Source organism: Eleutherodactylus coqui, chromosome 2 (genome assembly GCF_035609145.1).
Source record: "Eleutherodactylus coqui strain aEleCoq1 chromosome 2, aEleCoq1.hap1, whole genome shotgun sequence".
In the NCBI taxonomy this organism is placed as follows: domain Eukaryota; kingdom Metazoa; phylum Chordata; class Amphibia; order Anura; family Eleutherodactylidae; genus Eleutherodactylus; species Eleutherodactylus coqui.
This window is the reverse complement of record NC_089838.1, coordinates 291,344,339-291,368,779: the sequence shown is the minus strand read 5'-3', so window position 1 is coordinate 291,368,779 and position 24,441 is coordinate 291,344,339. Positions and strand designations below refer to the sequence as shown.

General features: G+C 47.6%; 1 protein-coding gene across 1 annotated transcript in view; it reads left to right on the top strand.

Annotated features, from left to right (window-relative positions):
* Positions 1 to 24,215, top strand: part of LOC136610194 (adhesion G protein-coupled receptor E1-like) — a 70,406-nt gene extending 46,191 nt beyond the window's left edge. Inside the window, exons 8-14 of the mRNA XM_066589436.1 lie at positions 12,015 to 12,209; positions 18,546 to 18,781; positions 19,376 to 19,436; positions 19,533 to 19,624; positions 20,873 to 21,041; positions 21,156 to 21,225; positions 23,839 to 24,215. Coding sequence (XP_066445533.1) covers positions 12,015 to 12,209; positions 18,546 to 18,781; positions 19,376 to 19,436; positions 19,533 to 19,624; positions 20,873 to 21,041; positions 21,156 to 21,225; positions 23,839 to 23,939 — 924 coding nt within the window. The 3' untranslated portion in view covers positions 23,940 to 24,215. The remainder of the gene's footprint in view (positions 1 to 12,014; positions 12,210 to 18,545; positions 18,782 to 19,375; positions 19,437 to 19,532; positions 19,625 to 20,872; positions 21,042 to 21,155; positions 21,226 to 23,838) is intronic.
* Positions 24,216 to 24,441: the final 226 nt, after the last annotated feature.

The following is a 24,441-nucleotide window of genomic DNA, read 5'->3' as shown; positions in this document are numbered from 1 at the left end:
CAGGACACTGGCACTACCATCTCCTGGCCTGCACCCACACCCTCACCTCCGCTGTCCTCGGCCCCATCCACCAATGTCTCGCACCGCACCGTCCAGCCGTCGCTAGCACAAGTGTTGGAGCGCAAGCGCAAGTACGCCGCCACGCACCCGCACGCTCAAGCGTTAACCGTCCACATAGCCAAATTTATCAGCCTTGAGATGCTGCCGTATAGAGTTGTGGAAACGGAGTCCTTCAAAAGTATGATGGCGGCGGCGGCCCCGCGCTACTCAGTTCCCAGTCGCCACTACTTTTCCCGATGTGCCATGACAGCCCTGCATGACCACGTCTCCCGCAACATTGTACGCGCCCTCACCAACGCGGTTACAGCCAAGGTCCACTTAACAACGGACACGTGGACAAGCACAGGGGGGCAGGGCCACTACATCTCCCTGACGGCACATTGGGTGAATTTAGTGGAGGCTGGGACAGTCAGAGCCTGGGACCGCTCACGTCCTACCCACCCCCAGAATTGCGAGCCCCAGCCCGGTGGTGGTATGTTCAGCGGTGTATGCTTCGTCCACTAAAGCATCCTCCTCCTCCTCCTCAACCTCTGCTTCGCAATCTAGATGTGTCAGCAGCAGCAGGACGTCGCCAGCAGTCGGTGTCGCGCGGCATGGCAGCACAGCCGTGGGCAAGCGTCAGCAGGCCGTGCTGAAACTACTCAGCTTAGGAGATAAGAGGCACACGGCCCACGAACTGCTGCGGGGTCTAACAGAGCAGACCGACCGCTGGCTTGCGCCGCTGAGCCTCCAACCGGGCATGGTCGTGTGTGACAACGGCCGTAACCTGGTGGCGGCTCTGCAGCTCGGCAGCCTCACGCACGTGCCATGCCTGGCCCACGTCTTTAATTTGGTGGTTCAGCGCTTTCTGAAAAGCTACCCACGCTTGTCAGACCTGCTCGTAAAGGTGCGCTGGCTCTGCGCACATTTCCGCAAGTCCCACACGGACGCTGCCACCCTGCAACATCGGTTTAATCTGCCAGTGCACCGACTGCTGTGCGACGTGCCCACACGGTGGAACTCTACGCTCCACATGTTGGCCAGGCTCTATGAGCAGCGTAGAGCTATAGTGGAATACCAACTCCAACATGGGCGGCGCAGTGGGAGTCAGCCTCCTCAATTATTTTCAGAAGAGTGGGCCTGGTTGGCAGACATCTGCCAGGTCCTTGGAAAGTTTGAGGAGTCTACCCAGGTGGTGAGCGGCGATGCTGCAATCATTAGCGTCACCATCCCTCTGCTATGCCTCTTGAGAAGTTCCCTGCAAAGCATAAAGGCAGACGCTTTGCGCTCGGAAACGGAGGCGGGGGAAGACAGTATGTCGCTGGATAGTCAGAGCACCCTCCTGTCTATATCTCAGCGCGTTGAGGAGGAGGAGGAGCATGAGGAGGATGAGGAGGAGGGGGAAGAGACAGCTTGGCCCACTGCTGACGGTACCCATGCTGCTTGCCTGTCATCGTTTCAGCGTGTATGGCCTGAGGAGGAGGAGGAGGAGGAGGAGGATCCTGAAAGTGATCTTCCTAGTGAAGACAGCCATGTGTTGCGTACAGGTACCCTGGCACACATGGCTGACTTCATGTTAGGATGCCTTTCTCGTGACCCTCACGTTGCACGCATTCTGGCCACTACGGATTACTGGGTGTACACACTGCTCGACCCACGGTATAAGGAGAACCTTTCCACTCTCATTCCCGAAGAGGAAAGGGGTTCAAGAGTGTTGCTATACCACAGGACCCTGGCGGACAAGCTGATGGTAAAATTCCCATCCGACAGCGCTAGTGGCAGAAGGCGCAGTTCCGAGGGCCAGGTAGCAGGGGAGGTGCGGAGATCGAGCAGCATGTTCAGCACAGGCACTGCAACACTCTTTAAGGCCCTGGACAGCTTTATGGCTCCCCACCAAGACTGTGTCACCGCTCCCCAGTCAAGGCTGAGTTGGCGGGAGCACTGTAAAAGGATGGTGAGGGAGTACGTAGCCGATCGCACGACCGTCCTCCGTGACGCCTCTGCCACCTACAACTTCTGGGTGTCGAAGCTGGACATGTGGCCTGAACTCGCGCTGTATGCCCTGGAGGTGCTTGCTTGTCCCGCGGCTAGCGTCTTGTCAGAGAGGGTGTTTAGTGCGGCTGGGGGAATCATCACAGAGAAGTGTACACGCCTGTCAACCGACAGTGCCGACAGGCTTACACTCATCAAGATGAACAAAGCCTGGATTTCCCCAGACTTCTCTTCCCCACCAGCGGACAGCAGCGATACCTAAGCAATACGTAGGCTGCACCCGCGGATGGAAGCATCGTTCTGTATCACCATCCAAAACGGGGACATTTCTGCTTCATCAATCTGTGTATAATATTCCTCCTCCTCCTCCTGAAACCTCACGTAATCACGCCGAACGGGCAATTTTTCTTTGGGCCACAAGGCTCACTCATATAATTTTTCCAAACAATTTTTATACGCTTCAATGCTCTTACAAGCGATGAAACTTTAACTTGAACCAATTTTTCGTTAAACTGGGCTGCTTCCAGGCCTAGTTACCACTTAAGCCACATTAACCAAAGCGATTAATGGGTTTCACCTGCCATCTTGGTTGGGCATGGCCAATTTTTTCTGAGGTACATTAGTACTGTTGCTACACCAATTTTTTTGGGCCCTCACCAACAGTGTAATCATTGTAATTTCTATGTTCTTCGCCTGCACTCATGGCACAGAAAGGTGTGTGGGGTTGGCCTACACTTTAGCTACATAAATGTAACTGGGGCCTTGTCTATACTGCAGTGTTACCATGCAGGGCGGCGCTGGTTCCCACGGCCGGCGCGCGGCGCTCCGATGTCGGCTCCGGCGTCCCAGAGCTCTGCTGTCGGGGCTCCCCCGGCGGCGGGGAGCAGCCAGCGTGCAGCGGCGTGGAGCAGCCAGCGTGCAGCGGCGTGGAGCAGCCAGCGTGCAGCGGCGTGGGCGTGTCCGCCCGTAGGGTGCCGCCCGCTCTCCTCCACCTTCCTTATGCAACAGTGGGAGAGTCGGCTCCTCCCACTCTCCGCCCCTGGGCGGAGGCTTTTAGTTAAAAGGCTGGCAGTGACCTGAGCTCACTGCCAGTTATTGGTTCTGCTAGCCTCTAGTCAGGTCTGTTCCAGTCTGTGCTAGTTGCTCCTCAGTAGCCTGTCTGTTTACCTGTGAGCTCCATCTCCAGACGTACTCTGCTTTTAAGTTTTGTTGGTTTCTTCCACCTGCCTCTTCTGTCGGCACTCTGTCCCCTGTTAGTAGTTCCATCTAGGTAGTCGCCAGGTCCCTAGCCAGCGCAGGGACCGCCGCCCAGTTGTCCGCCTGGGGTTAGCCAGGACCGAGGCAAGTAGGCAGGGACAGTGGGGTGCGGGAAGATCAGGGCACCCCACCTGGCGCTCTGGGGGGCAGAGTGCCGTAACATAATAAGTGGCCCTTAAAATCCGTTTGTCATGGAGGCAATCAGTTCCCTCACAAACCAGCTGCAGGCCCTGGGGCCTGTGATCCAGGATTTATCTGCCCGCATGGTGGCCCAGGAGCAGCGGGGGGTGTTGCAGGGATCGGACGCCGCAACCAGCCCCGAACCCAAGTGCCCTCTTCCCGAGGCGTTTTCTGGGGAGAGGAACAAGTTTTTTGTTTTCCGACAGGCGTGCCGCCTGTTTTTTCGGATGCGTCCCCGTTCTTCCGGGTCAGAGGCTCAGAGGGTCGGGCTGATAATGTCCCTGCTGCGGGGCTCTGCCCAGACATGGGCCTTTTCCATCCCCGAGGGTTCCTCCTGCCTGCAGTCTGTGGACTCCTTTTTTCAGGAACTCGGGGGTATCTTCGATGAACCGGACCGAGCAGGGTTGGCGGTTTCGCGGTTGTTGGCGCTGCGGCAGGGGTCGGCTTGTGTGGAGGATTATTGCTCCAACTTCAGACGCTATGCGGGGGAAACGGCATGGAACGATAGCGCGCTGAAAGACGTTTTTCTGCAGGGCCTCTCGGACGCAGTTAAAGACCTGTTAATTTCCCATCCCGTTCCCGGGTCCTTAAGGGAGGCTATGGAGCTAGCAGTGAAGGCAGACAGGAGGCTCAGGTCTAGGAAGCAGGACAGGCAAACCCGTAGAGTCAGGGAGGTCGGTTGTCCTGGTCCCTCTTCCTCCTTACCAGTCCCTGTGTCCGAGCCGATGGAGGTGGATCCGCTGGACCCCAAAGAGCGACGCCGGATCCGTTTGTTGCACCGTCTCTGCCTCTACTGCGGGAAAGCTGGACACCGGGTGATAACCTGCCCACTGAGGGCTCAACGCTCGCAGCCGGAACCGGCGGAAAACTCCGAGTCCTAGGCGATTGCAGGGAGGATCGCCTAGGACTTCAGGTACTTCCTAAACTTTTGGTACCGTGTCATGTTAAATTCCGGGATTTTTCCCGATCAGGGCGGGCGTTTATTGATTCTGGAGCAGCCGCCAACTTGATAAGTCTGTGTTTTGTCCGTACTCTGATAGCGGAATTTGTGGCGCTGAAGACGCCAATTCATTTTACCAGTATCGATGCTACCCCCTCTCTACAGGCCTGGTACGATGGAGGACCCCAAGATTACAGTTCACGGTGGGGATCCTCCACTCGGAAGAACTGTCCTTCCTGGTTATGGAGAAAATGTCGGTTAATGTGGTGCTTGGTATGCCCTGGTTGGCACTGCACAATCCCCAATTTGATTGGTCCACCCGGGAATTGACTCATTGGGGATCATCCTGTCATGACCACCTGTCTACCATAGCTGTGTGCTCCGCAGATACGGTGCTCATTCCGGAGTATTTGTCAGACTTTCAGGATGTATTCTCCAAAAAACTGTCTAAGGCTCTGCCTCCTCATAGGGAGTGGGACTGTGGTATTGATCTGATTCCCGACAGCCCCATCCCTAAGGGAGCCATTTTCAATTTGTCAGGCCGTGAGCATGAAGCCCTCAAGTCCTATGTCTCGGAGGCTCTGGCCAACCGGCATATCCGGCCGTCCAGGTCCCCCGCCGGGGCGGGTCTCTTCTTTGTAGAGAAGAAGGACGGGACACTAAGGCCTTGTGTGGATTATCGGGCCCTGAATAAAATCACTGTGAAGAACCAGTGCTCCTTGCCCCTAATTCCTGACTTGTTGAATCAGGTGGTAGGGGCCCACTGGTTCTCCAAACTGGACTTGCGGGGGGCTTACAATTTAATTCGCATTAGAGAGGGAGATGAATGGAAGACGGCGTTCAACACCCCGTTAGGACATTTTGAATGTCTGGTCATGCCTTTTGGACTTTGTAATGCCCCCGCTGTGTTTCAGGGTTTTATGAACGCGGTCTTCCACGACTTTCTGGGGGTATTTCTGGTCATCTATCTTGACGACATTCTGGTGTACTCGCCTGACTGGGACTCACATGTGCGGCACCTGAGGTTGGTCCTGACCCGTTTGCGCGAGTATCAACTTTTCGTCAAGTTAGAGAAATGTATGTTTGGTTCTAAACAAGTATCCTTCCTTGGTTATGTAATCTCACCCACAGAGATTCAGATGGAGTCTGATAAAGTAGCAGCAATCTCCCAATGGGTCAGACCAGACAACCTCAAGGCTCTTCAGCGGTTCTTAGGTTTTGCAAATTTTTACCGCAAATTCATTAGGAATTACTCAGTTATTGCTCAACCTCTGACCGACCTGACTAAGAAGGGGGCCAACTTGGGTAAGTGGTCGCCTGCAGCCCTTGAGGCCTTTAGCCGTCTAAAAAAGGCATTCACGACTGCCCCGGTGCTAATACAGCCGGACGCACAACTACCCTTTTTTATTGAGGTAGACGCGTCTGAAGTGGGGACAGGAGCAGTATTGTCGCAGGAAGTCAGTGGGAGGTCTGGGTATAGCCCATGTGCGTTCTTTTCGCGGAAGTTCAATTCAGCAGAGCGCAACTACGACGTGGGTAACCGCGAACTATTGGCTATCAAATGGGCCCTGGAAGAGTGGCGACACCATCTTGAGGGTGCTAGACACCCAATTACCGTATATACTGATCACAAGAATCTGGTATATCTCGCCAATGCTAAAAGACTCACAGCTCGTCAAGCCAGGTGGGCGCTGTTCTTCGCCAGGTTTAATTTCGTCGTGACATATATCCCAGGAGAGAAGAACGTGAAGGCGGACGCCCTGTCACGGAGTTTCGGGGTACCGGATAGTGAGACCATGACTCCCGAGAATATCTTAGCCCCCGGCGTGGTGGTGGCAGTTGTGGAGTCTAACTTCGTCCCTCAACTACAGGATGCTCAGCAGGACGCTCCTTCGGGGGTGCCGGAGGGCAGATGGTTTGTGCCTGAGACCCTACGCCCTAGAGTCATGGATGAGTCTCACTCGTCGGTTCTCGACGGGCATCCAGGGTTCCAGGGGACCCTGGAGCTTTGTCCCAGACACTTCTGGTGGCCAGGCATGTCTCAGGAGATCCGCAACTTTGTGAGGGGTTGCTCGGTCTGTGCTCGCAATAAGAGTCGGCGGCGTCCTCCGGAGGGTCCTCTGAGACCGCTACCGGTTCCTTCCACCCCATGGTCGCACCTATCAGTAGATTTCATCACTGACCTTCCAGAATCCCAGAAGTGCACCACTATCTTAGTGGTGGTCGACCGGTTCTCCAAGATGGCACATTTTGTGGCGTTAAAAAAGCTACCCTCGGCAAAAGAATTCGCCACGATTTTTGTAAAGGAAATAATTCGCCTACATGGGGTTCCCCAAAATATTGTATCTGATCGCGGGGTTCAGTTTGTGTCGCAGTTTTGGTGTGCCTTCTGCAGAAACCTGGGAACGTCGCTTTCCTTCTCTTCAGCGTTCCACCCGCAGACTAATGGTCAGACTGAGCGGAAGAACCAAGATTTAGTGCAATATTTACGGTTGTTTGCTAGCGAAAAGGCTCATCAGTGGGCAGAGTTCCTGCCCTTGGCAGAGTTTGCACTAAACAACCGCCGTTGTTCTTCCACTGGGGTGTCTCCATTTTTTTGTGTATACAGTCAGCATCCTCGATTCCTTACAGCAGTCCCTACCCCGTCGGTCTGTCCTGCAGCGGATGTCACCACAGATACGCTTCAGGGGGTATGGAAAGAGGTACAGAGGAACTTGGAGGCAGCGGGGGCCCGTATGCAGTTGCGTAGTGGGAAGAGTCTGTCTGTGTCTGAACCTTACAGGGTGGGACAGAAGGTATACCTGTCTTCTAAAAATCTCAAATTGCGGGTTCCGTCCTTGAAGCTGGCGCCACGTTACGTAGGGCCGTTTGCCATCACACGTGTGGTGAACCCTCTCGCCTACGAGCTGGGGCTGCCACCCACATGGAGGGTTCACAGGGTATTCCATAAGTCGCTATTGAAACCTTTTGTCCCTTCGGTGATGCCCACCTCCGGTCCCCCTCCGCCCACCCTGGTCCGGGATGAAGTTGAATACGAGGTCCAGGAGATACTGGATTCTCGTCGGTGTCGAGGAACCCTACAATATTTGGTGGCCTGGAAGGGGTTTCGACCAGAAGATCACTCCTGGGTGGCCGCACGTGATGTTCACGCTCCCGTGTTGGTACGGCGGTTCCACCGTCGTTTTCCGTATAAGCCTGGTCGAGTTTCCGGGGGCCCGGAGGTCCCCCGTCAGAGGGGGGGTAATGTTACCATGCAGGGCGGCGCTGGTTCCCACGGCCGGCGCGCGGCGCTCCGATGTCGGCTCCGGCGTCCCAGAGCTCTGCTGTCGGGGCTCCCCCGGCGGCGGGGAGCAGCCAGCGTGCAGCGGCGTGGAGCAGCCAGCGTGCAGCGGCGTGGAGCAGCCAGCGTGCAGCAGCGTGGGCGTGTCCGCCCGTAGGGTGCCGCCCGCTCTCCTCCACCTTCCTTATGCAACAGTGGGAGAGTCAGCTCCTCCCACTCTCCGCCCCTGGGCGGAGGCTTTTAGTTAAAAGGCTGGCAGTGACCTGAGCTCACTGCCAGTTATTGGTTCTGCTAGCCTCTAGTCAGGTCTGTTCCAGTCTGTGCTAGTTGCTCCTCAGTAGCCTGTCTGTTTACCTGTGAGCTCCATCTCCAGACGTACTCTGCTTTTAAGTTTTGTTGGTTTCTTCCACCTGCCTCTTCTGTCGGCACTCTGTCCCCTGTTAGTAGTTCCATCTAGGTAGTCGCCAGGTCCCTAGCCAGCGCAGGGACCGCCGCCCAGTTGTCCGCCTGGGGTTAGCCAGGACCGAGGCAAGTAGGCAGGGACAGTGGGGTGCGGGAAGATCAGGGCACCCCACCTGGCGCTCTGGGGGGCAGAGTGCCGTAACATGCAGCTACTGAAATGTGAAAGAGACTGTTATCTCCCTAAACTGCTGCAATGGGAATTGTTACTGGGGCTTGTCTTGAGTGCTACTATTACTGAAATGGAACTAAGACTGCGCTCCCCCTATACTGCTGCTAGTGATATGTTAGTGGGGCCTGTCCTAATGCTACCGCTGAAATGTTAATAATTCTGGGCTCTGCCTATACCGCAGCTAATGGTATGTCACTGGGGTGTGGAAACAGAGGCTTCACAAAGACATGATGGTGGCGAGGCCATTTCCCACCAACGCTGTTACTGTTAAGGTGCATATAACCACGGACACGTGGAGAGGACACATAGTGCCTCCAAAACATCCCCCTCCTCCTCCAACAATGAAAACATTCTTGGCAAATACCTTTGCATTGGTCCGTCTGGTGGCAGTCCAAGAATTTCCCCTTTAACGACACAACAAGAGAGCACCACCACCATCCCCCCGCCACGGCCCACTTAATCATGGCCACATTCCGAAAACCAACTACATAAAACCGCGCTACTAGGTCCGCAGTCACCACCACATTACCACCAACGAGGTTACTGTTAAGGTACATATTACCAATCTGACTGGGGCATGCAGTGTGGGCCGAAGCCCACCTGTATTGTATCTGACGTTAGCTCTGCTGAGTAGGGCACTGCAATGGGATATATTTATGTACCGCCGGTGGCTTCCTGGCACCCACCCATGCTGTGGGTCCACAGGGAGTTGTTACTACATCTGTCCACTTGTAAAGAACCCCAGTCTGACTGGGGCATGCAGTGTGGGCCGAAGCCCACCTGCATTAACCACGACATTACCTCAGCTGTGATGGGCACTGCAATGGGATTTATTTATGTACCACCGGTGGGTTCCAGGGAGCCACCCATGCTGTAGGTGCACACGGAGTTTAACCTACATCTGTCCACTTGTAAAGAACCCCAGTCTGACTGGGGCATGCAGTGTGGGCCGAAGCCCACCTGCATTAAAGGAGATGTCCCGCGCCGAAACGGGGTTTTTTTTTTTTTAACCCCCCCCCCCGTTCGGCGCGAGACAACCCCGATGCAGGGGTTAAAAAAACCACCCGCACAGCGCTTACCTGAATCCCGGCGGTCCGGCGTCTTCATACTCACCTGCTGAAGATGGCCGCCGGGATCTTCTACCTTCGTGGACCGCAGCTCTTCTGTGCGGTCCACTGCCGATTCCAGCCTCCTGATTGGCTGGAATCGGCACGTGACGGGGCGGAGCTACACGGAGCCGCTCTCTGGCACGAGCGGCTCCATAGAAGACTGCTGAAGACCCGGACTGCGCAAGCGCGGCTAATTTGGCCATCGGAGGCCAAAAATTAGTCGGCTCCATGGAGACGAGGACGCTAGCAACGGAGCAGGTAAGTATAAAACTTTTTATAACTTCTGTATGGCTCATAATTAATGCACAATGTACATTACAAAGTGCATTATTATGGCCATACAGAAGTGTATAGACCCACTTGCTGCCTCGGGACATCTCCTTTAAGCACGACATTACCTCAGCTGTGTTGGGCAATGCAATGGGATATATTTATGTACCGCCGGTGGCTTCCTGGCACCCACCCATGCTGTGGGTCCACAGGGAGTTGTTACTACATCTGTTCACTTGTAAAGAACCCCAGTCTGACTGGGGCATGCAGTGTGGGCCGAAGCCCACCTGCATTAACCACGACATTACCTCAGCTGTGATGGGCAATGCAATGGGATATATTTATGTACCGCCGGTGGGTTCCAGGGAGCCACCCATGCTGTAGGTGCACACGGAGTTTAACCTACATCTGTCCACTTGTAAAGAACCCCAATCTGACTGGGGCATGCAGTGTGGGCCGAAGCCCACCTGCATTAACCACGACATTACCTCAGCTGTGATGGGCACTGCAATGGGATTTATTTATGTACCACCGGTGGGTTCCAGGGAGCCACCCATGCTGTGGGTGCACACGGAATTCCTATTGCGGAGTTGTTCCTGCCTGTGACTATTTATAAAAAAACGCGGTCTGACTGGGGCATGCAGACACCTTGACAGAATGAATAGTGTGTGGCACATACGTTCCCCATTGCTATGCCCACGTGTGCAACTCCAGATGGAGGTGGCACAGGATTGCATTTCTCATTGCTCCTGTACAGCATTGTGGACTATCGCCCCGCCCCTTTTAAAGAGGGTCGCTGCCTAGCCGTGCCAACCCTCTGCAGTGTGTGCCTGCTTTTCCTGTGGCAGACGCACTTATAAATGGACATGAGGGTGGCGTGGCATGAGGGCAGCTGAAGGCTGGGCAGGGACAGTTTGGTGTGCGCTGTGGACACTGCGTCGTGCGGGGGGGGGGGGCAGGGGGGTTGGGCAGCATGTAACCCAGGAGAAGTGGCAGCGGAGTGTCATGCAGGCAGTGATTGTGCTTTGTTGGAGGTAGTGTGGTGCTTAGCTAAGGTATGCATTGCTAATGAGGGCTTTTCAGAAGTAAAAATTGTTGGGAGGGGGGGGCACTCTTGCCGCTATTGTGGCTTAATAGTGGGACCTGGGAACTTGAGATGCAGCCCAACATGTAGCCCCTCGCCTGCCCTATCCGTTGCTGTGTCGTTCCCATCACTTTCTTGAATTGCCCAGATTTTCACACATGAAAACCTTAGCGAGCATCGGCGAAATACAAAAATGCTCGGGTCACTCATTGACTTCAATGGGGTTCGTTACTCGAAACGAACCCTCGAGCATCGCGATAATTTCATTCCGAGTAACGAGCACCCGAGCATTTTGGTGCTCGCTCATCTCTAAATAATATGTAATGGGGTACAGGATCCAGGGGCATAGCTATAGGGAGTCTACCTGGTTGGTCCCTGGTTTCTGAGACGACTCTCCGCCACTTATTAAGACACCATAAATGCACCAGGAAGGTAGGGCACCCAGGAACTGTAAGTTTTATCCTTGGATAGACCCTCCAGCATGACCAACCAATCATTCTCTTGTCTTCTCATAGGGCCACCTTTTTTTGTTTACCTTTAAAATACTTCCTTAGCCAAATCACCCAAGTATATGTAATCTGAACTGGGGATTTAATAATCCTTCACCACCTATCCTATGTTTATGGTCAGCTTATTATTATAGTTGATAAAAACAATGTACATGTCCTTCTAGTAAGAATTCATGAGCTAAAAAAATTACCACATATGAGGTTCAAAATATATAGAAATATTTTCAAATAAGGACTAACACCACTCTTAGGGCTCAGTCACATGGGCGCATCGGCACCCGTACACCGGCGCCGATGTGTCCGTGTGACTGACAGTTAGAGAACAGCCGTACCTGAAGACGGACGTCTCTCTGCAGCGCTGATGAAAGAACACATGACTGGCAATGAAGCCAGTCACATGTTCTTCCTCCCGGCGCTGCAGAGACACGTCCGTCTTCAGGTATGGCCGTCTGCTAGCTGCAGTAACACGTGCGCCGATGCGCCCGTGTGACTGAGCCCTCACACATGATCTAGTTGAAGATCATATATGTCAAGTATAAATCATGTACTACTTGGAGTCGATAAACTCATTATAATATGATGAACACATAGGAAAATGATATAATGTCCTACAGAATAGATGACCAGCATTTGCAAGGCTGTTTAAGTACAATTCTCCGTATCAGGTGGAGTACTGTAGCTTGTACTGCCATGTCTAACCCCTTGTTGTTTTCTCAATTACAGGAGGATGTTGGCTTAAAACTTCTCTCTGTTATTGGTCTCAGTTTATCTCTTGTCTGCTTGTGTCTTTCTTTTCTCACCTTCATCCTCTGTCAGTCATTGAGAAGTGCTCACACTTCTGTCCTAACAGTTCTTTGTGTATGTCTCTTCTTGGGCCAACTTCTCGTCTTGGTGGGTCTTCAACAAACCTCAAATAAGGTAACTATGGTTTCAACTATTTTTGAATTTGTGCAAGTTTTCTTCAAACAATCGTGGTGTCACAGTTTTTTCTCCTTCAGGTCTCAGTAAGACATCAGTTTATTGTCTGTTTATAGTTACTTTGAAGAGGTTTTCAGGATTAGAAAAACATGGCTGAGGTCTTCCAAAAAGAATGCCAGGCCAGTCCATTGGTTGTGTGTTGTATTCAACTTAGACCATTCATTTCAATGGAACTGAGCTGCAATACCAGACACAAACAGAAGAAAGCAGCCATGTTTTCCTAATGCTGGACAACCTTTTGCTAACACTGAACAATCCTAAAGATCTTAAAAGGGTTTTCTGGGACTAAGATATCTGATTGGTGGGGTTCTACTGCCTGGGACCTCCACCATTCAGATGTTTGAAAAGGCATCTTCTCAGACGTGTGACATTACATTCATCAGCCATGCTACCTAAGAGCAGCTCAGACTTGAGATGCCAGAAATGTAAGCTTTTGTCTCTACCGCAGGAAAAGGTGCATAGTCTTCAAGAGAGAATAGCTACATTGAAATTAATTAAGGAAAGTAAAGATTTCCTTGACAGAGTAGAAGAAAGTCTTCAAAATGTTAAAGGAAAAGACATGTCCAGTGTACCTGCAGAAGCAGAAGAATGAAAGCATGTGACCCAAAGAAGCAGGTGGATCAGGAGTCAACCAGCACCCATGCTGCTCATGAACCAGCACCAGGTTCTCATGTAGGGGGATCTGGTACTGGTTCCTGAGCAGAAGGAGAAATGACTCTACCAAAAAAGAACAAAGCCGAGTAGAAAGATACAGCAAGAAATGACTGTACCCAAAAAGAACAGAGCAGAGGAGAAAGAGGTACAGCAAGAAATGACTCTTACACAAAGAACTGCGTAGTAAGCACACAGAGTCCTCTTGAATAGAGAAAAAGAAGTGCTGTTGTAAAGAAGAAAAGGAGAGTGGTGGTTGTGGGGGATTCCCTATTGAGAGAAACAGAGGCCGCCGTCTGCAGACCTGACACCTCACGAGAGGTGTGATGCCTTCCAGGTGCACAAATCAAAGATGTGTCTAATAGACTGTTAAGACTCTTCAGTTCTACAGAACACCACCATTATTCCTACGAATACGATGAGGGACAAATGACACGGCAAAAAAGGACCTTGCAACTATCTGCAGAGACTTTAAAGACCTTGGAAAGAAGGTGAAGGAACTAGAAGCACTGGTGATCTTCTCATCCATCCTCCCAGTGGATTGCCATGGAATAAGATGGAACAGGATTCTAGAGGTGAACAACTGGCTACGTCGATGGTGCGTCAGCAAAGTTTTGAATTTCTAGACCATGGAGTGATTTACCTATATGATGGACTGCTTGCTAGAGACGGGTTGTACCTTACAAAGACAGGTAAGCATATATTTGGTGGGTGCCTTGCTTCAATTATTAGGAGAGATTTACATTAGAACAATATGGGATGGGAAGTGAAAGGCCAGGTAAAAATATACAGCTAATTAATACATTTGAGAACCTTGCTATTAGAAGTGGAAAAAAAGAACAGAAGGAAAGTAGAGGAGCAAGAGACACCAATCACAAACTAAAATGTTTCTACACAAATGCACAGAGCATGGGAAACAAACATGAAATATGATGTCATAAGCATCACAGAAACTTGAAGGAATGATGCACATGATTGGAACACAGGGCTTGAAGAATACAACTTATTTATAAGAAACAGACCTAAAAAAAGGGGGAGGAGGTATTGCGTTGTATGTTAGGAAAACATCCACCTCTACAGAGATTCAAGCTTCAGACCAAGGTAGTTCTGTAGACACTGTTTGGGTAAGAATACAAGGAGAGAACAACAGAAAGGACACCACTGTGGGCATTTATTATAGACCGCCTGGTCAAGCAGAAGATATGGATGAATTCTTTCTACATCAGATGGCTCTCAAAAAGCATGACATAGTGCTCTTGGCAGATTTTAACTATCAAGACATTTGTGGGGAACCTCTCTTAGGTAAAATTAATGGATCCAACAAATTCTTATCCGCTCTTGCTGACAACTTTATTTTCCAAAAGGTAATGAAGACATAATTCTTAACAACAGGGAGGAAATGGTAGAGGAAGTAAGGGTGACCGGGACCTTAGGAGGCAGTGATCATGCTTTCCTTGAATTTTGGAAAAAAAGGGGAGGAAGACCTGAGAAAACTCAAACGTCAATGTTGGATTTCAGAAAGACAGATTTTAATGAACTCAGAAAGTGGGTAGGAAGAATTCAATGGCTGGATGTTCTTAAGGACAGAAATGTCCAAGAAGGTTGGGAAATATTGTAAAATGAGATTCTCAAAGCACAATCATTAACAATCCCTAAAAGAAGAAAGAATGGGAAACATTTAAAGAGACCAGGATGGAGGAACACAGAACTTGTACACATGTTAAAAACAAAGAAAAGTATGTTTATCAAATGGAAAGAGAGGAGATATCTAAAGAAGAATATAATGCAGTCTGCAGAAACTGTAGGGATAGTGTCAGAAAAGCTAAAGCTAATAATGAATTGATGCTTGCAACTGAGGCCAAAAGCATTAAAAAAGGATTTGGGTGGTATGTCAAAAGAAAAGTCAAATATGCTATTGGATGCTTACAAGATGAAAATGGTGAATTGGTTAAGAATGATGGTGAGAAGGCCAAACTTTTAAATTCCTATTTTGTATCTGTTTTCTCTCAGACAGTAGATGGAACATCAACTGATCCTCCCTGTGATTTGGGGGGAATAAAAGAATGCAGGCTATCTATAAGCCGAGGGATTGTGAGGGAACACTTAGCTAACTTAAATGAATTCAAGTCTCAAGGTCCAGATGAATTACATCCTAGAATACTAAAGGAAGCAGAAGAGGTAATTGCTGAGCCACTCACCATAATCTTTGAAAATTCCTGGAGAACAGGAGAAGTCCCAGAAGATTGGAAAAGGGCAAATGTTGTCCCTATCTTCAAACAAGGGAAGAAGGTGGATCCAGGAAACTGCAGGCCTGTGAGCCTGACTTCCATACTAGGAAAAATCTTTGAACAAATTATTAAACAGCATGTATACAAGTACTTGGATAAAGAATGGAGTAATTAACCAGATACAGCATGGGTTTGTAACAAACAAGTCAAGGCAAACAAATCTAATTTTCTTCTCTGACAGAATCACTGACTGGGTTGATCAGGGAAATGCGGTGGATATAGTATATCTTGACTTTAGTTAGGCATTTGACAAAGTATCTCATACTATCCTTATTGAAAGTAGATACGTTGGAATATGAACATACGGAGTACATTCTCTGCTTTTATTCTTTATTCATGCTTGCACAGTCAGGTACATAATAGAAGAACGCGTTTCAGCTTCCACAGCCTTGTTCAAGGTGAGACGCATTCTTCTATTATGTACCTGACTGTGCAAGCATGAATAAAGAATAAAAGCAGAGAAAGTACTCTGTATGTTCATATTTCCACGTATCTACTATCATCAATTCATGTGAACCATATGACCGAATGGTATTGTGAATGTTAGTATAACTTCTCTGCGCTGATAAACAGACAAACTAACAAGCAAGATTTAAGGTGAGGTACTTTTCTCATTTTATTTGAAGATTTTATCCTTATTGAAAAAATGACCAAATATGGGATTAAATAGGTATTTAATAGGTGGATTCACAACTGTCTGAGTGATCGTACTCAGAGTGGTCATAAATGGCTGCACATCCAATTGGAAGAATGTATCAGGTGGGGTACCACAAGGCTCTGTCCTAGGCCCAGTGTTGTGCAACCTTTTTATAAATCATCTGGAGGAGGGAATTGATGGAAAACTGATCAAATTTGCCAATAACACAAAGCTAGGAGGGATAGATAACACTAGGGAAGAGAGAGTATTCAAAAAGTTCTAGAAAAACTTGAACAGTGGGCGGCGACTAACAGAATGGTATTTAACAAGGAGAAATGCAAAGTCCTACATCTGTGCACTACAAATGAAAAAAGCACATACAGAATGGGAAGAATTGGGCTAAGCAGCAGCACATGTGAAAAAGACTTAGATATACTAATAGATCATAGACTGAACATGAGTCAACAATGTGATGCAGCAAAAAAGGCAAACACAATTCTGGGATGTATTAAGAGAAGTAGAGAGTCTAGATCACTTAAGGTAATTATTCCTCTCTACTCCTTCTTAGTCAAACCTCATCTGAAATACTGTGTCCAGTTCTGGGCACAGCACTTTAAGGCTTCTTTCACATGAGCGGATATACTCTACAACGGTTGAAAAATATTTGGTGAACGGATGTACAAATCAAACGTTTGTGCGCCCGTTCAGATTGCCTGGTGAGGCCTGTGCAAATGCACCGAGCTCACCAGGCCATCGCCCATTTTCCCTCCCCATCGCAGGCTCACCTGTCTTCTCCCCGCTCTTTCTGTGCAATGGGAGGGGGCAGGACAGGGTGGAGCCACGCGCCAGTCCACCCCACCTCCTCCCATTGATGGCTATGGACAAGGGGCGGGGAGAGGGTGAATGCTTAGCTCCGCCCCTCACCCTGCCCCTCGTCAATAGCATCAATGGGAGGAGGCGGGGCAGACCGGCACTTGGCCCCACCATTGTCCCACCCCCTCCCATTGCACTGAACGAGCGGGGAGGAAGACAGGTGAGCCTGCATGGGGGGAGGAGAACAGAGGGAGGGAGCTTAGCAGCCACACTGCTAAACTCCCTCTTACTTACGGCCGCTGCCATGGGCTCCCATTGGAGCCCATGCAGCGGCTGACGTATTCCATAGTAACATAGTATGTAAGGCTGAATGAAGACAATGTCCATCTAGTCCAGCCTGTCTATCCTCCTGTGTTTATCCAGAGGAACGCAAAAAACCCCAAGGGCAGAAGCCAATTAGCCATTTTGGGGAAAAAATTCCTTCCCGACTCCCTAATGGCAATCAGACTGTTCCCTGGATCAACCCCTAATAGTTCCTACTTGCCTGTATACCCGGATTGACAATTAACCTAAGATTTATATCTTATAATGTCTTTCCTCTCCAGAAAGACATCAAGTCCCCTTTTAAACTCCTCTATGGATTTTGCCATCACCACTTCCTCCGGCAGAGAGTTCCACAGTCTAACTGCTCTTACAGTAAAGAATCCTCTTCTATGTTGGTGATGAAACCTACTTTCCTCTAATCGTAGCGGATGTCCTCTTGTTACCGTCGTGGTCCTGGGTGTAAACAGATCTTGGGAGAGATCGTTGTATTGTCCCTTCATGTATTTATACATAGTTATTTGATCACCCCTTAGCAGTCTTTTTTCTAGAGTAAATAATCTCAATTTGGATACCCTCTCTGGGTATTCCAGTCCCGTCATTCCATGTATTAGTTTAGTTGCCCTTCTTTGAATCCCCTCAAGCACTGTGACATCCGGACCAAAACAAGGTTCCAGAACTATGTTTTGGATCTGACGTAAAAACTCCCAACGCTATATTGGCTTGGCCAGGTGTTTTTACGTCTCACAAATACGCCCATGTGATCTGATGCATTGGAATCCAATGCATCAGATCACAGCGCATATTGGCCGGCCATGAAAAGGCCGGCCGATATGTTCTCATGTGAAAGAAGCCTCAAAAAGACATAGACAAACTGGAGCAAATTCAGAGAAGAGTTACTAGGATGGTGAGCATTCTGCAAATCATGTCCTATGAAGAAGGGTTAAAGGATCTGGGAATGTTTAGCTTGCAAAAAATAAGGCAGAGAGAAGACTTAATAGCTGTCTACAAATATCTGAAGGGCTGTCACAGTGCAGAGGGATCAGGCCTATTCGCATTTGCACGATGAAACTGAAAGGGAGCAGACACAGATTAGATATTAGAAAAAACTTGCAGACAGTAAAAGTGATTAATTAGTCAAACAGGTTACTATGGGAGGTCGTGAGTTCTCCTTCAATGGAAGTCTTCAAACAAAGGCTAGACAAATATCTGTCTGGGATGATCTAGTGAATCTTGCACTGAGCAGAGGGTTGGACCTGATGACACTGGAGGTCCCTTCCAACTCTACTATTCTATGATTGTTAATTGACTTGAGGTGCTATACCATGTACAGTGCTGGGTCTGATATGCAGTGAAGTTGCCTTTGCACACACGAGTGCTGCAGCCACTTCAAACAGCTGATCGATGGGGTCCGATTTGATATTGATGACCTATCCTGAGGTAAGATTATCAATATCTTAATTCTGGAAAAGCCTATTAAGATCTCACACATTCTTATCTAAGCTTGATTTAAACCTCATTCGGATTTCATTTTTCCCTCTCTCGTCCCTATTATCTTTATTTCAGATCCTCTGTTCGGTGATTGCAGGCAGTCTGGAATTCTTCTTCCTCTGTGCATTCTGCTGGATGTCTCTTGAAAGCATCCTTCTCTTTTTGACTGTCCGAAACCTACAAGCTCTGAATTATATGAACTCTCAACGCTCTCATTTCCCATATGTCTGCCTGGTTGGATTTGGAATACCCTCTATTATAATAATTGTCTCGGCATCAATACATCCAGATATGTATGGAGAGGAGACACAGTAAGTTCCATCATCAAATCAAAATTTAGGTTCAGTAAAGCCAATAACCCTCCTAAATACCTCCAGTGGTCAACTGGGTAATAGCTGAAGCTTGCAAAGCCCTGATGAGACCACTAAAACTATAGATGGGGTAGATTCTTTAAAACTTAACTGCTGAAGAGGCTATGAAGTGACTATTAATTCAAGGTGATCTTAGTTCACCCTACCCCAGAGTGCCGTACTAGAGTTGTCTTTTTACCATCTTCTCTGGTGACCCTTCCTGGGAAAACTCATTAGAATTGCATTGTATTAGACAAGACAGGTGAAGTAAAGCACCTCTCTGGCCCTAGACAAGCCAAGATGGCAGCACAAATTCTCTGACTACCTGATGCACACCGTCTATTGGTAGTCTAAGACACTGCGATGATTGGTCAGTGCTGCTCATATGAGCAAGGTCGGCCAATCATCACAGCATATAGTGTCTTAAACTACTAATGCAGAGTGTTGGGTAGTCCAAGAAGTTGTGCGGCCATCTTGGTTTGTCCAGGACTAAAGGGTTTCTTTAATGAAAAACTTATGATGACCACTTGGGTTTTTCTTCTTTTTTGCCTTTAGTTGCTGGCTCAAAATTGATTATGTCTGGAGTTTCCTTGGTCCGGTCTGCATGTTTATCGTTGTGAGTATATAGTATCAGCCTCAGCATCCCCTCCTGGTATACCTTGATCACTCACATATATCACTCCCTACTTCTTCTCTATGACTCTTTCGTTAGGTCAATTTCATTCTCTTGATCCTCACATTCTGGCTCCTTAGGAAGAAGTTGTCATCTCTAAACTCTAATGTCTCCACTTTAAAACATACCCGGTGAGTCCAAGATGGAAAAAATAAAATCTGGTTGGATGCCAGTCAGAAGTCACTAGTGGGAAAGTTCCAATTTTGGCTATAAGGTTACCAAATATATAAGTATAGATGTAGGAAATGTCAACTTGACATTTTAGGCTATCTTCATATCAGCGCAGTCAATACGCTGTGCAATTCCTTAGGAAAAAGAACACATCTGAAGCTCAGTAGGCTAAATAAAATCATGGCGCAGGAGTGTCCAGCGCCCATGTTAACTGGCCCTGTAAGCATGAAAAGTACAGTAATATGTGCAAAAATACACTTGTGTGAGGCTGCCCTAACTGTGGACATCACTGTGCTATACAGTAATGGGAAGGTTTCAGCGATTTATTCATGCTGACCGTTTCCGAAAAAGAAATAATTATTGGGAGGTTGGACTTCGTGAAAAACAGCTTCCATGCTTTATTATAAGATGTGCTCAGTACATCATGGGTACTAGGCACATAGTAACCATGATGTGCTGAGCACATTTTATAATAAAGCATGGAAGGTGTTTTTCACGAAGTCCAAGCTCCCAAGAATTACTGTATTTATTTTTCTGAAATGAATGGCCCATTGGATCGAGTGACGGTGGACATGAAACACTTCCATGATTGAATGAAAACTATCGTAGCAAAGGAAACATGAGGAAGCACAGACTTGTCATGGAGGTGAGCGTTCTTTATATATAGAGATGAGCGAATATACTCGCTAAGGCACATTACTCGAGCTAGTAGTGGCTTAGCCGAGTATCTCCCCGCTCGTCTCTAAAGATTCGGGGGCCGGCGGGGAGCGGCGGGGGAGAGCGGGGAGGAACGGAGGGGAGATCTATCCCCCCCCCCCTGCGCTCCCTGCCGCAACTCACCTGTCATCCGCGTCGGCCCCCGAATCTTTAGAGACGAGCGGGGAGATACTTGGCTAAGGCACTACTCGCTCGAGTAATGTGCCTTAGCGAGTATACTCGCTCATCTCTATTTATATATTAATATTTATGCTGACCCCCTAATATAATTTGGATAAAATTTTATGGAACTGAAGTAAATTAGGCAAGGGCATAGGTCTGGGGCATATTCATGTGGGTGGAAAGATATAAAAAACGAGTACTCAAGTCAGGTGGTGCTCGAAGTTCACATGAAAAGGTTGTGTGATACAGAGTAATGCCAATTAAGGGTTAATTTTCAGGGTTAAAGTCAGACAATATAACAGCACAATGTAACCCTTTCCTTCCCGCAGCTTATTGACGTTCAAGGCCTTTTCCCAGCTCTTCATACTAGGCTGTACATGGATCATTGGCTTTTTTCAGTTCGGATCTGGATCAATTATTACGTCTTATGTCTTCACCATCTGCAACAGTCTCCAAGGAGTGTACCTCTTCATTGTACATTGTCTACTCAACCACCAGGTCATGTGACTTTCATCACCCGCTATTTCCACTGTCTTTCCAATATTATCACAATATGCTTCCCTCAATCAGGGATACTGAAAATAACTCTGTTCTTCTTACCTTTACTTCTAGGTACGGGAACAGTACAGCAGAGCATACCGCAGGCTTTACTCTAAGCAGCCCGTGTCGGAGACCGCGTCTGGTAGGTAGTACCATACCCATGACTATAAAACAGGTAAGTCTTAGTATTGTCTAACATCTTACTCTATGCTGAGGTATAGCATTAGTGTTTTCTAGCTAGATTTTCATAGTTACAGAGTCTCCTGCATTAATTTATCCCATAATCTCATGTCCCATAAATTGTGTTCAGCACATCCTATAAGGGTCACCTTACCCATACAACCCTAATTATATATTCCAGACTCAAAAATTAGTTTTTACATTTTTGTGCCTTTTCCCTCCTAATTCAAATACTCACTAAATACCTTGCATTGTCTGCTTCCATCAAGGTTTCTGGCATTTATTTATGCTATACTTTTTTTCAGGGTTCTCCAGTTGTAAACTATTGATGGTCTACCCTCAGGATAGGCCATTAATAATAGATTGACAGAGGTTCGCTGATCGCTGGCGCAATGTGCTTGTGCACTGAGCTGATTTCTGCAGGAAGCAGACAGCTTCATTCCCACTGCAGTGGCTAGGCTTGGTATTACAACCAAAGTTCCTATTGAAGTGAATAGGAGCTCTGCATGTAATACCAAGTCTGACCACTGCAGTGGGAATGGAGCTGTCTGCCTCCTGCGGAAAACAGCTGAGTGTACAGGCGCCCCAATCCAGTGAACAGCTGTTCTGTGGAAGTCCTCGGTGGTGGAGTCCTGCCAAACTACTATTGATAGCCTATTTTGTGGATAGACAATCAATAACATGCAACTGGATAACTCTATGAAATAGGAATTCTGAAGCACTACTTTTATAATGCTGTGCTATGCAGTTCCTCTGTTATTACTACAGAAAATGTATGAATAAATCAAATACTAACTGTTACTATTCCTCTTGTCAATGGGGTATGTCCTTGCACTGACACGGTCCAATCAATGATATTATGGAGAGCTGAAGGGTCCTCTTTAACCTCTTAATGCTCCATGACATACAGTTTCTTACAGCTGACACCTGTCCACAACAGCTGCGATCAGCACTCTCGCTGATCACATTTGTTAACCCTTTAAACACCCCGATCGGAGTTTGGTGGTCCCAAATGGCCCCCCGTGATGAGCATTGAGATTGTGGGGTGCTGTTCAGTTGCCTTGGCATCTGGGGCTTTCTGAAAAACCCCAGGGCTGCCATTGCAGATTGCCTGTCATATTGTGGCATAATGTAATACTTTGGTATTACATCATACTGTAGGAGTGATCAAACCATCGAAAGTTCATGACCCCTATAGGGCCTAAAAGTAACATGTAAAAATCAGTTTAAAAAAGTTTTATTAATTATTTAAGAAAATAAAAGATAATAAAAGTTTTGAAAAAAAAACTTTTGCCATACTTATAATAAAAAAATCTAAAGAAAACTCAAAAACATATTTGGTATCACTGCATCCATAAAAGTCTGATCTATCAAAGTTACACTTAAATTACTCGGGTCAGGAGGGGTGTTGTGTCTCCTTAAGGAGAGCACCTAAAAAGTGTGGGGAGACACCTAGGGGGTGAGTAGGTCGGGGGATGCATAGCACCCAAAAACACCTAAAAGGTGAGCACTCTGCACGGTGAATATCCTCAGAAAAAAATAAACAATGCCAGAATTGCGCTTTTTTCCCTCACCCTTTCTCAAAAGAAAAAAAAGGAAACAAAAAGCCATCAAAAAGTTATATGTACTCCAAAATACAAATAAAAACTACAGTAGATCTCGCAAAAACGAGTCCTCACACAACGATGTCTATCATGTCATTTGTGCTGTAGTGTGCACACTGTAGAGACAACCCCCCCCCCCCTCAAGATGGTGGAATTGCACTATTTTTTCCATTTCACTCCACTTAGAATTTTTAATAGGTTTTCCAGCACATTATATGGTACATTAAATAGTACTATTGAAAAATACAATTCGTCACACAAAAAGCAAGCCCTCATACAGCTCTGTTGATGCATTAATAAAAGAGTTCAGATTATTTTAAAATAGAGAAAGAAAAAAGAAAATGAATAAAAAATGACTATGTCCTTAAGGGGTTAAGGTGAACCTGTCATTATAGGTTTATGCTGTCCTAACCACGGGCATCATGGACACAGCATAGCAGGCATGTGTGCCTTAGGGTCCTTTCGCTCAGGAATAATGATGACCCTTTAGTGAATGGAGGCGCAGCACCCTGGAGATCTCGTCTGGCCCGCCCACGTCCATTCATAGTACACAGGCAGTCATTCATAGATGAATGATTGCCTGTTTACACCGGCCGATCATCCTTTGACTTTTACGTCAGCATGAACTGAACGATGAATGATAAGCAAACAAATTATTATTCGTCATTCAGTCTGCAGCGTTTACACTAAACAATTCTTGTTCAGTTTTGCACGATCCACCCATAGACTGGAAAATAGGCATTCCATGTAAAAGGGCCCATATTCTGAAACATACTTTGAAAATCCACTCAAAACGAATTTTGGAGTCATAAGGCCTTTCTCTGCCCAGCTCGGTTGACTGACAGGACTCTCCCTGTTTGTGTCCATTTTGTATATATACCACTAGCCTATAATATATTTTACATTATTACATATACATTGTTGTAGTTACCCAGATTACCCAGTAATGAATTGTGACAATTTTTTTACAGAGTCAAGTCTCAAAGTCCTCAAAAGAAGAGCCTTCATGCAGTTGGGAGAACAAGGAATTACGAGAATGAATGTACTCAACTCTTCTGCACCATGCACATGAAAATTATAGTTTCAAGTCCTCCGAGGCCTGCATGAACAATATTAAGACATTAGGGCGCCCAAAACAAATTACCACCTTAACAGAGACAAGAACAAAATTGGATTCATCTCAGCTGGTATTATGTTGGTGAAGACAGGGAAGCTGTGTCAGAATTGGGTCCACCAAAGGAAATGATTCAGCAGATCATCCTCCATCTGTACAGAACATGCGCACATTAACTTTTACTTGCATTATGTTGTTTGTACACTCATATCATCAATACGTTCCAATAGGTTGTTATGGGAATAAATCATATTCCAGAAGATTCCACTAGTCTGCTCCAAATTGGTTATAATGAGAAGCATCATGCATGATAATGTATTTGAACTGACTGATGTTATCCGTCAGGCTCCAATACCCTTCTAATTTATTCAAAGGAATACAAACGCTTTTATGGACAAACGTTACATCACAAAAGAGGAGTAAACAAAAAGAGTTATTGTGCTCATACAGGATTGGTTAA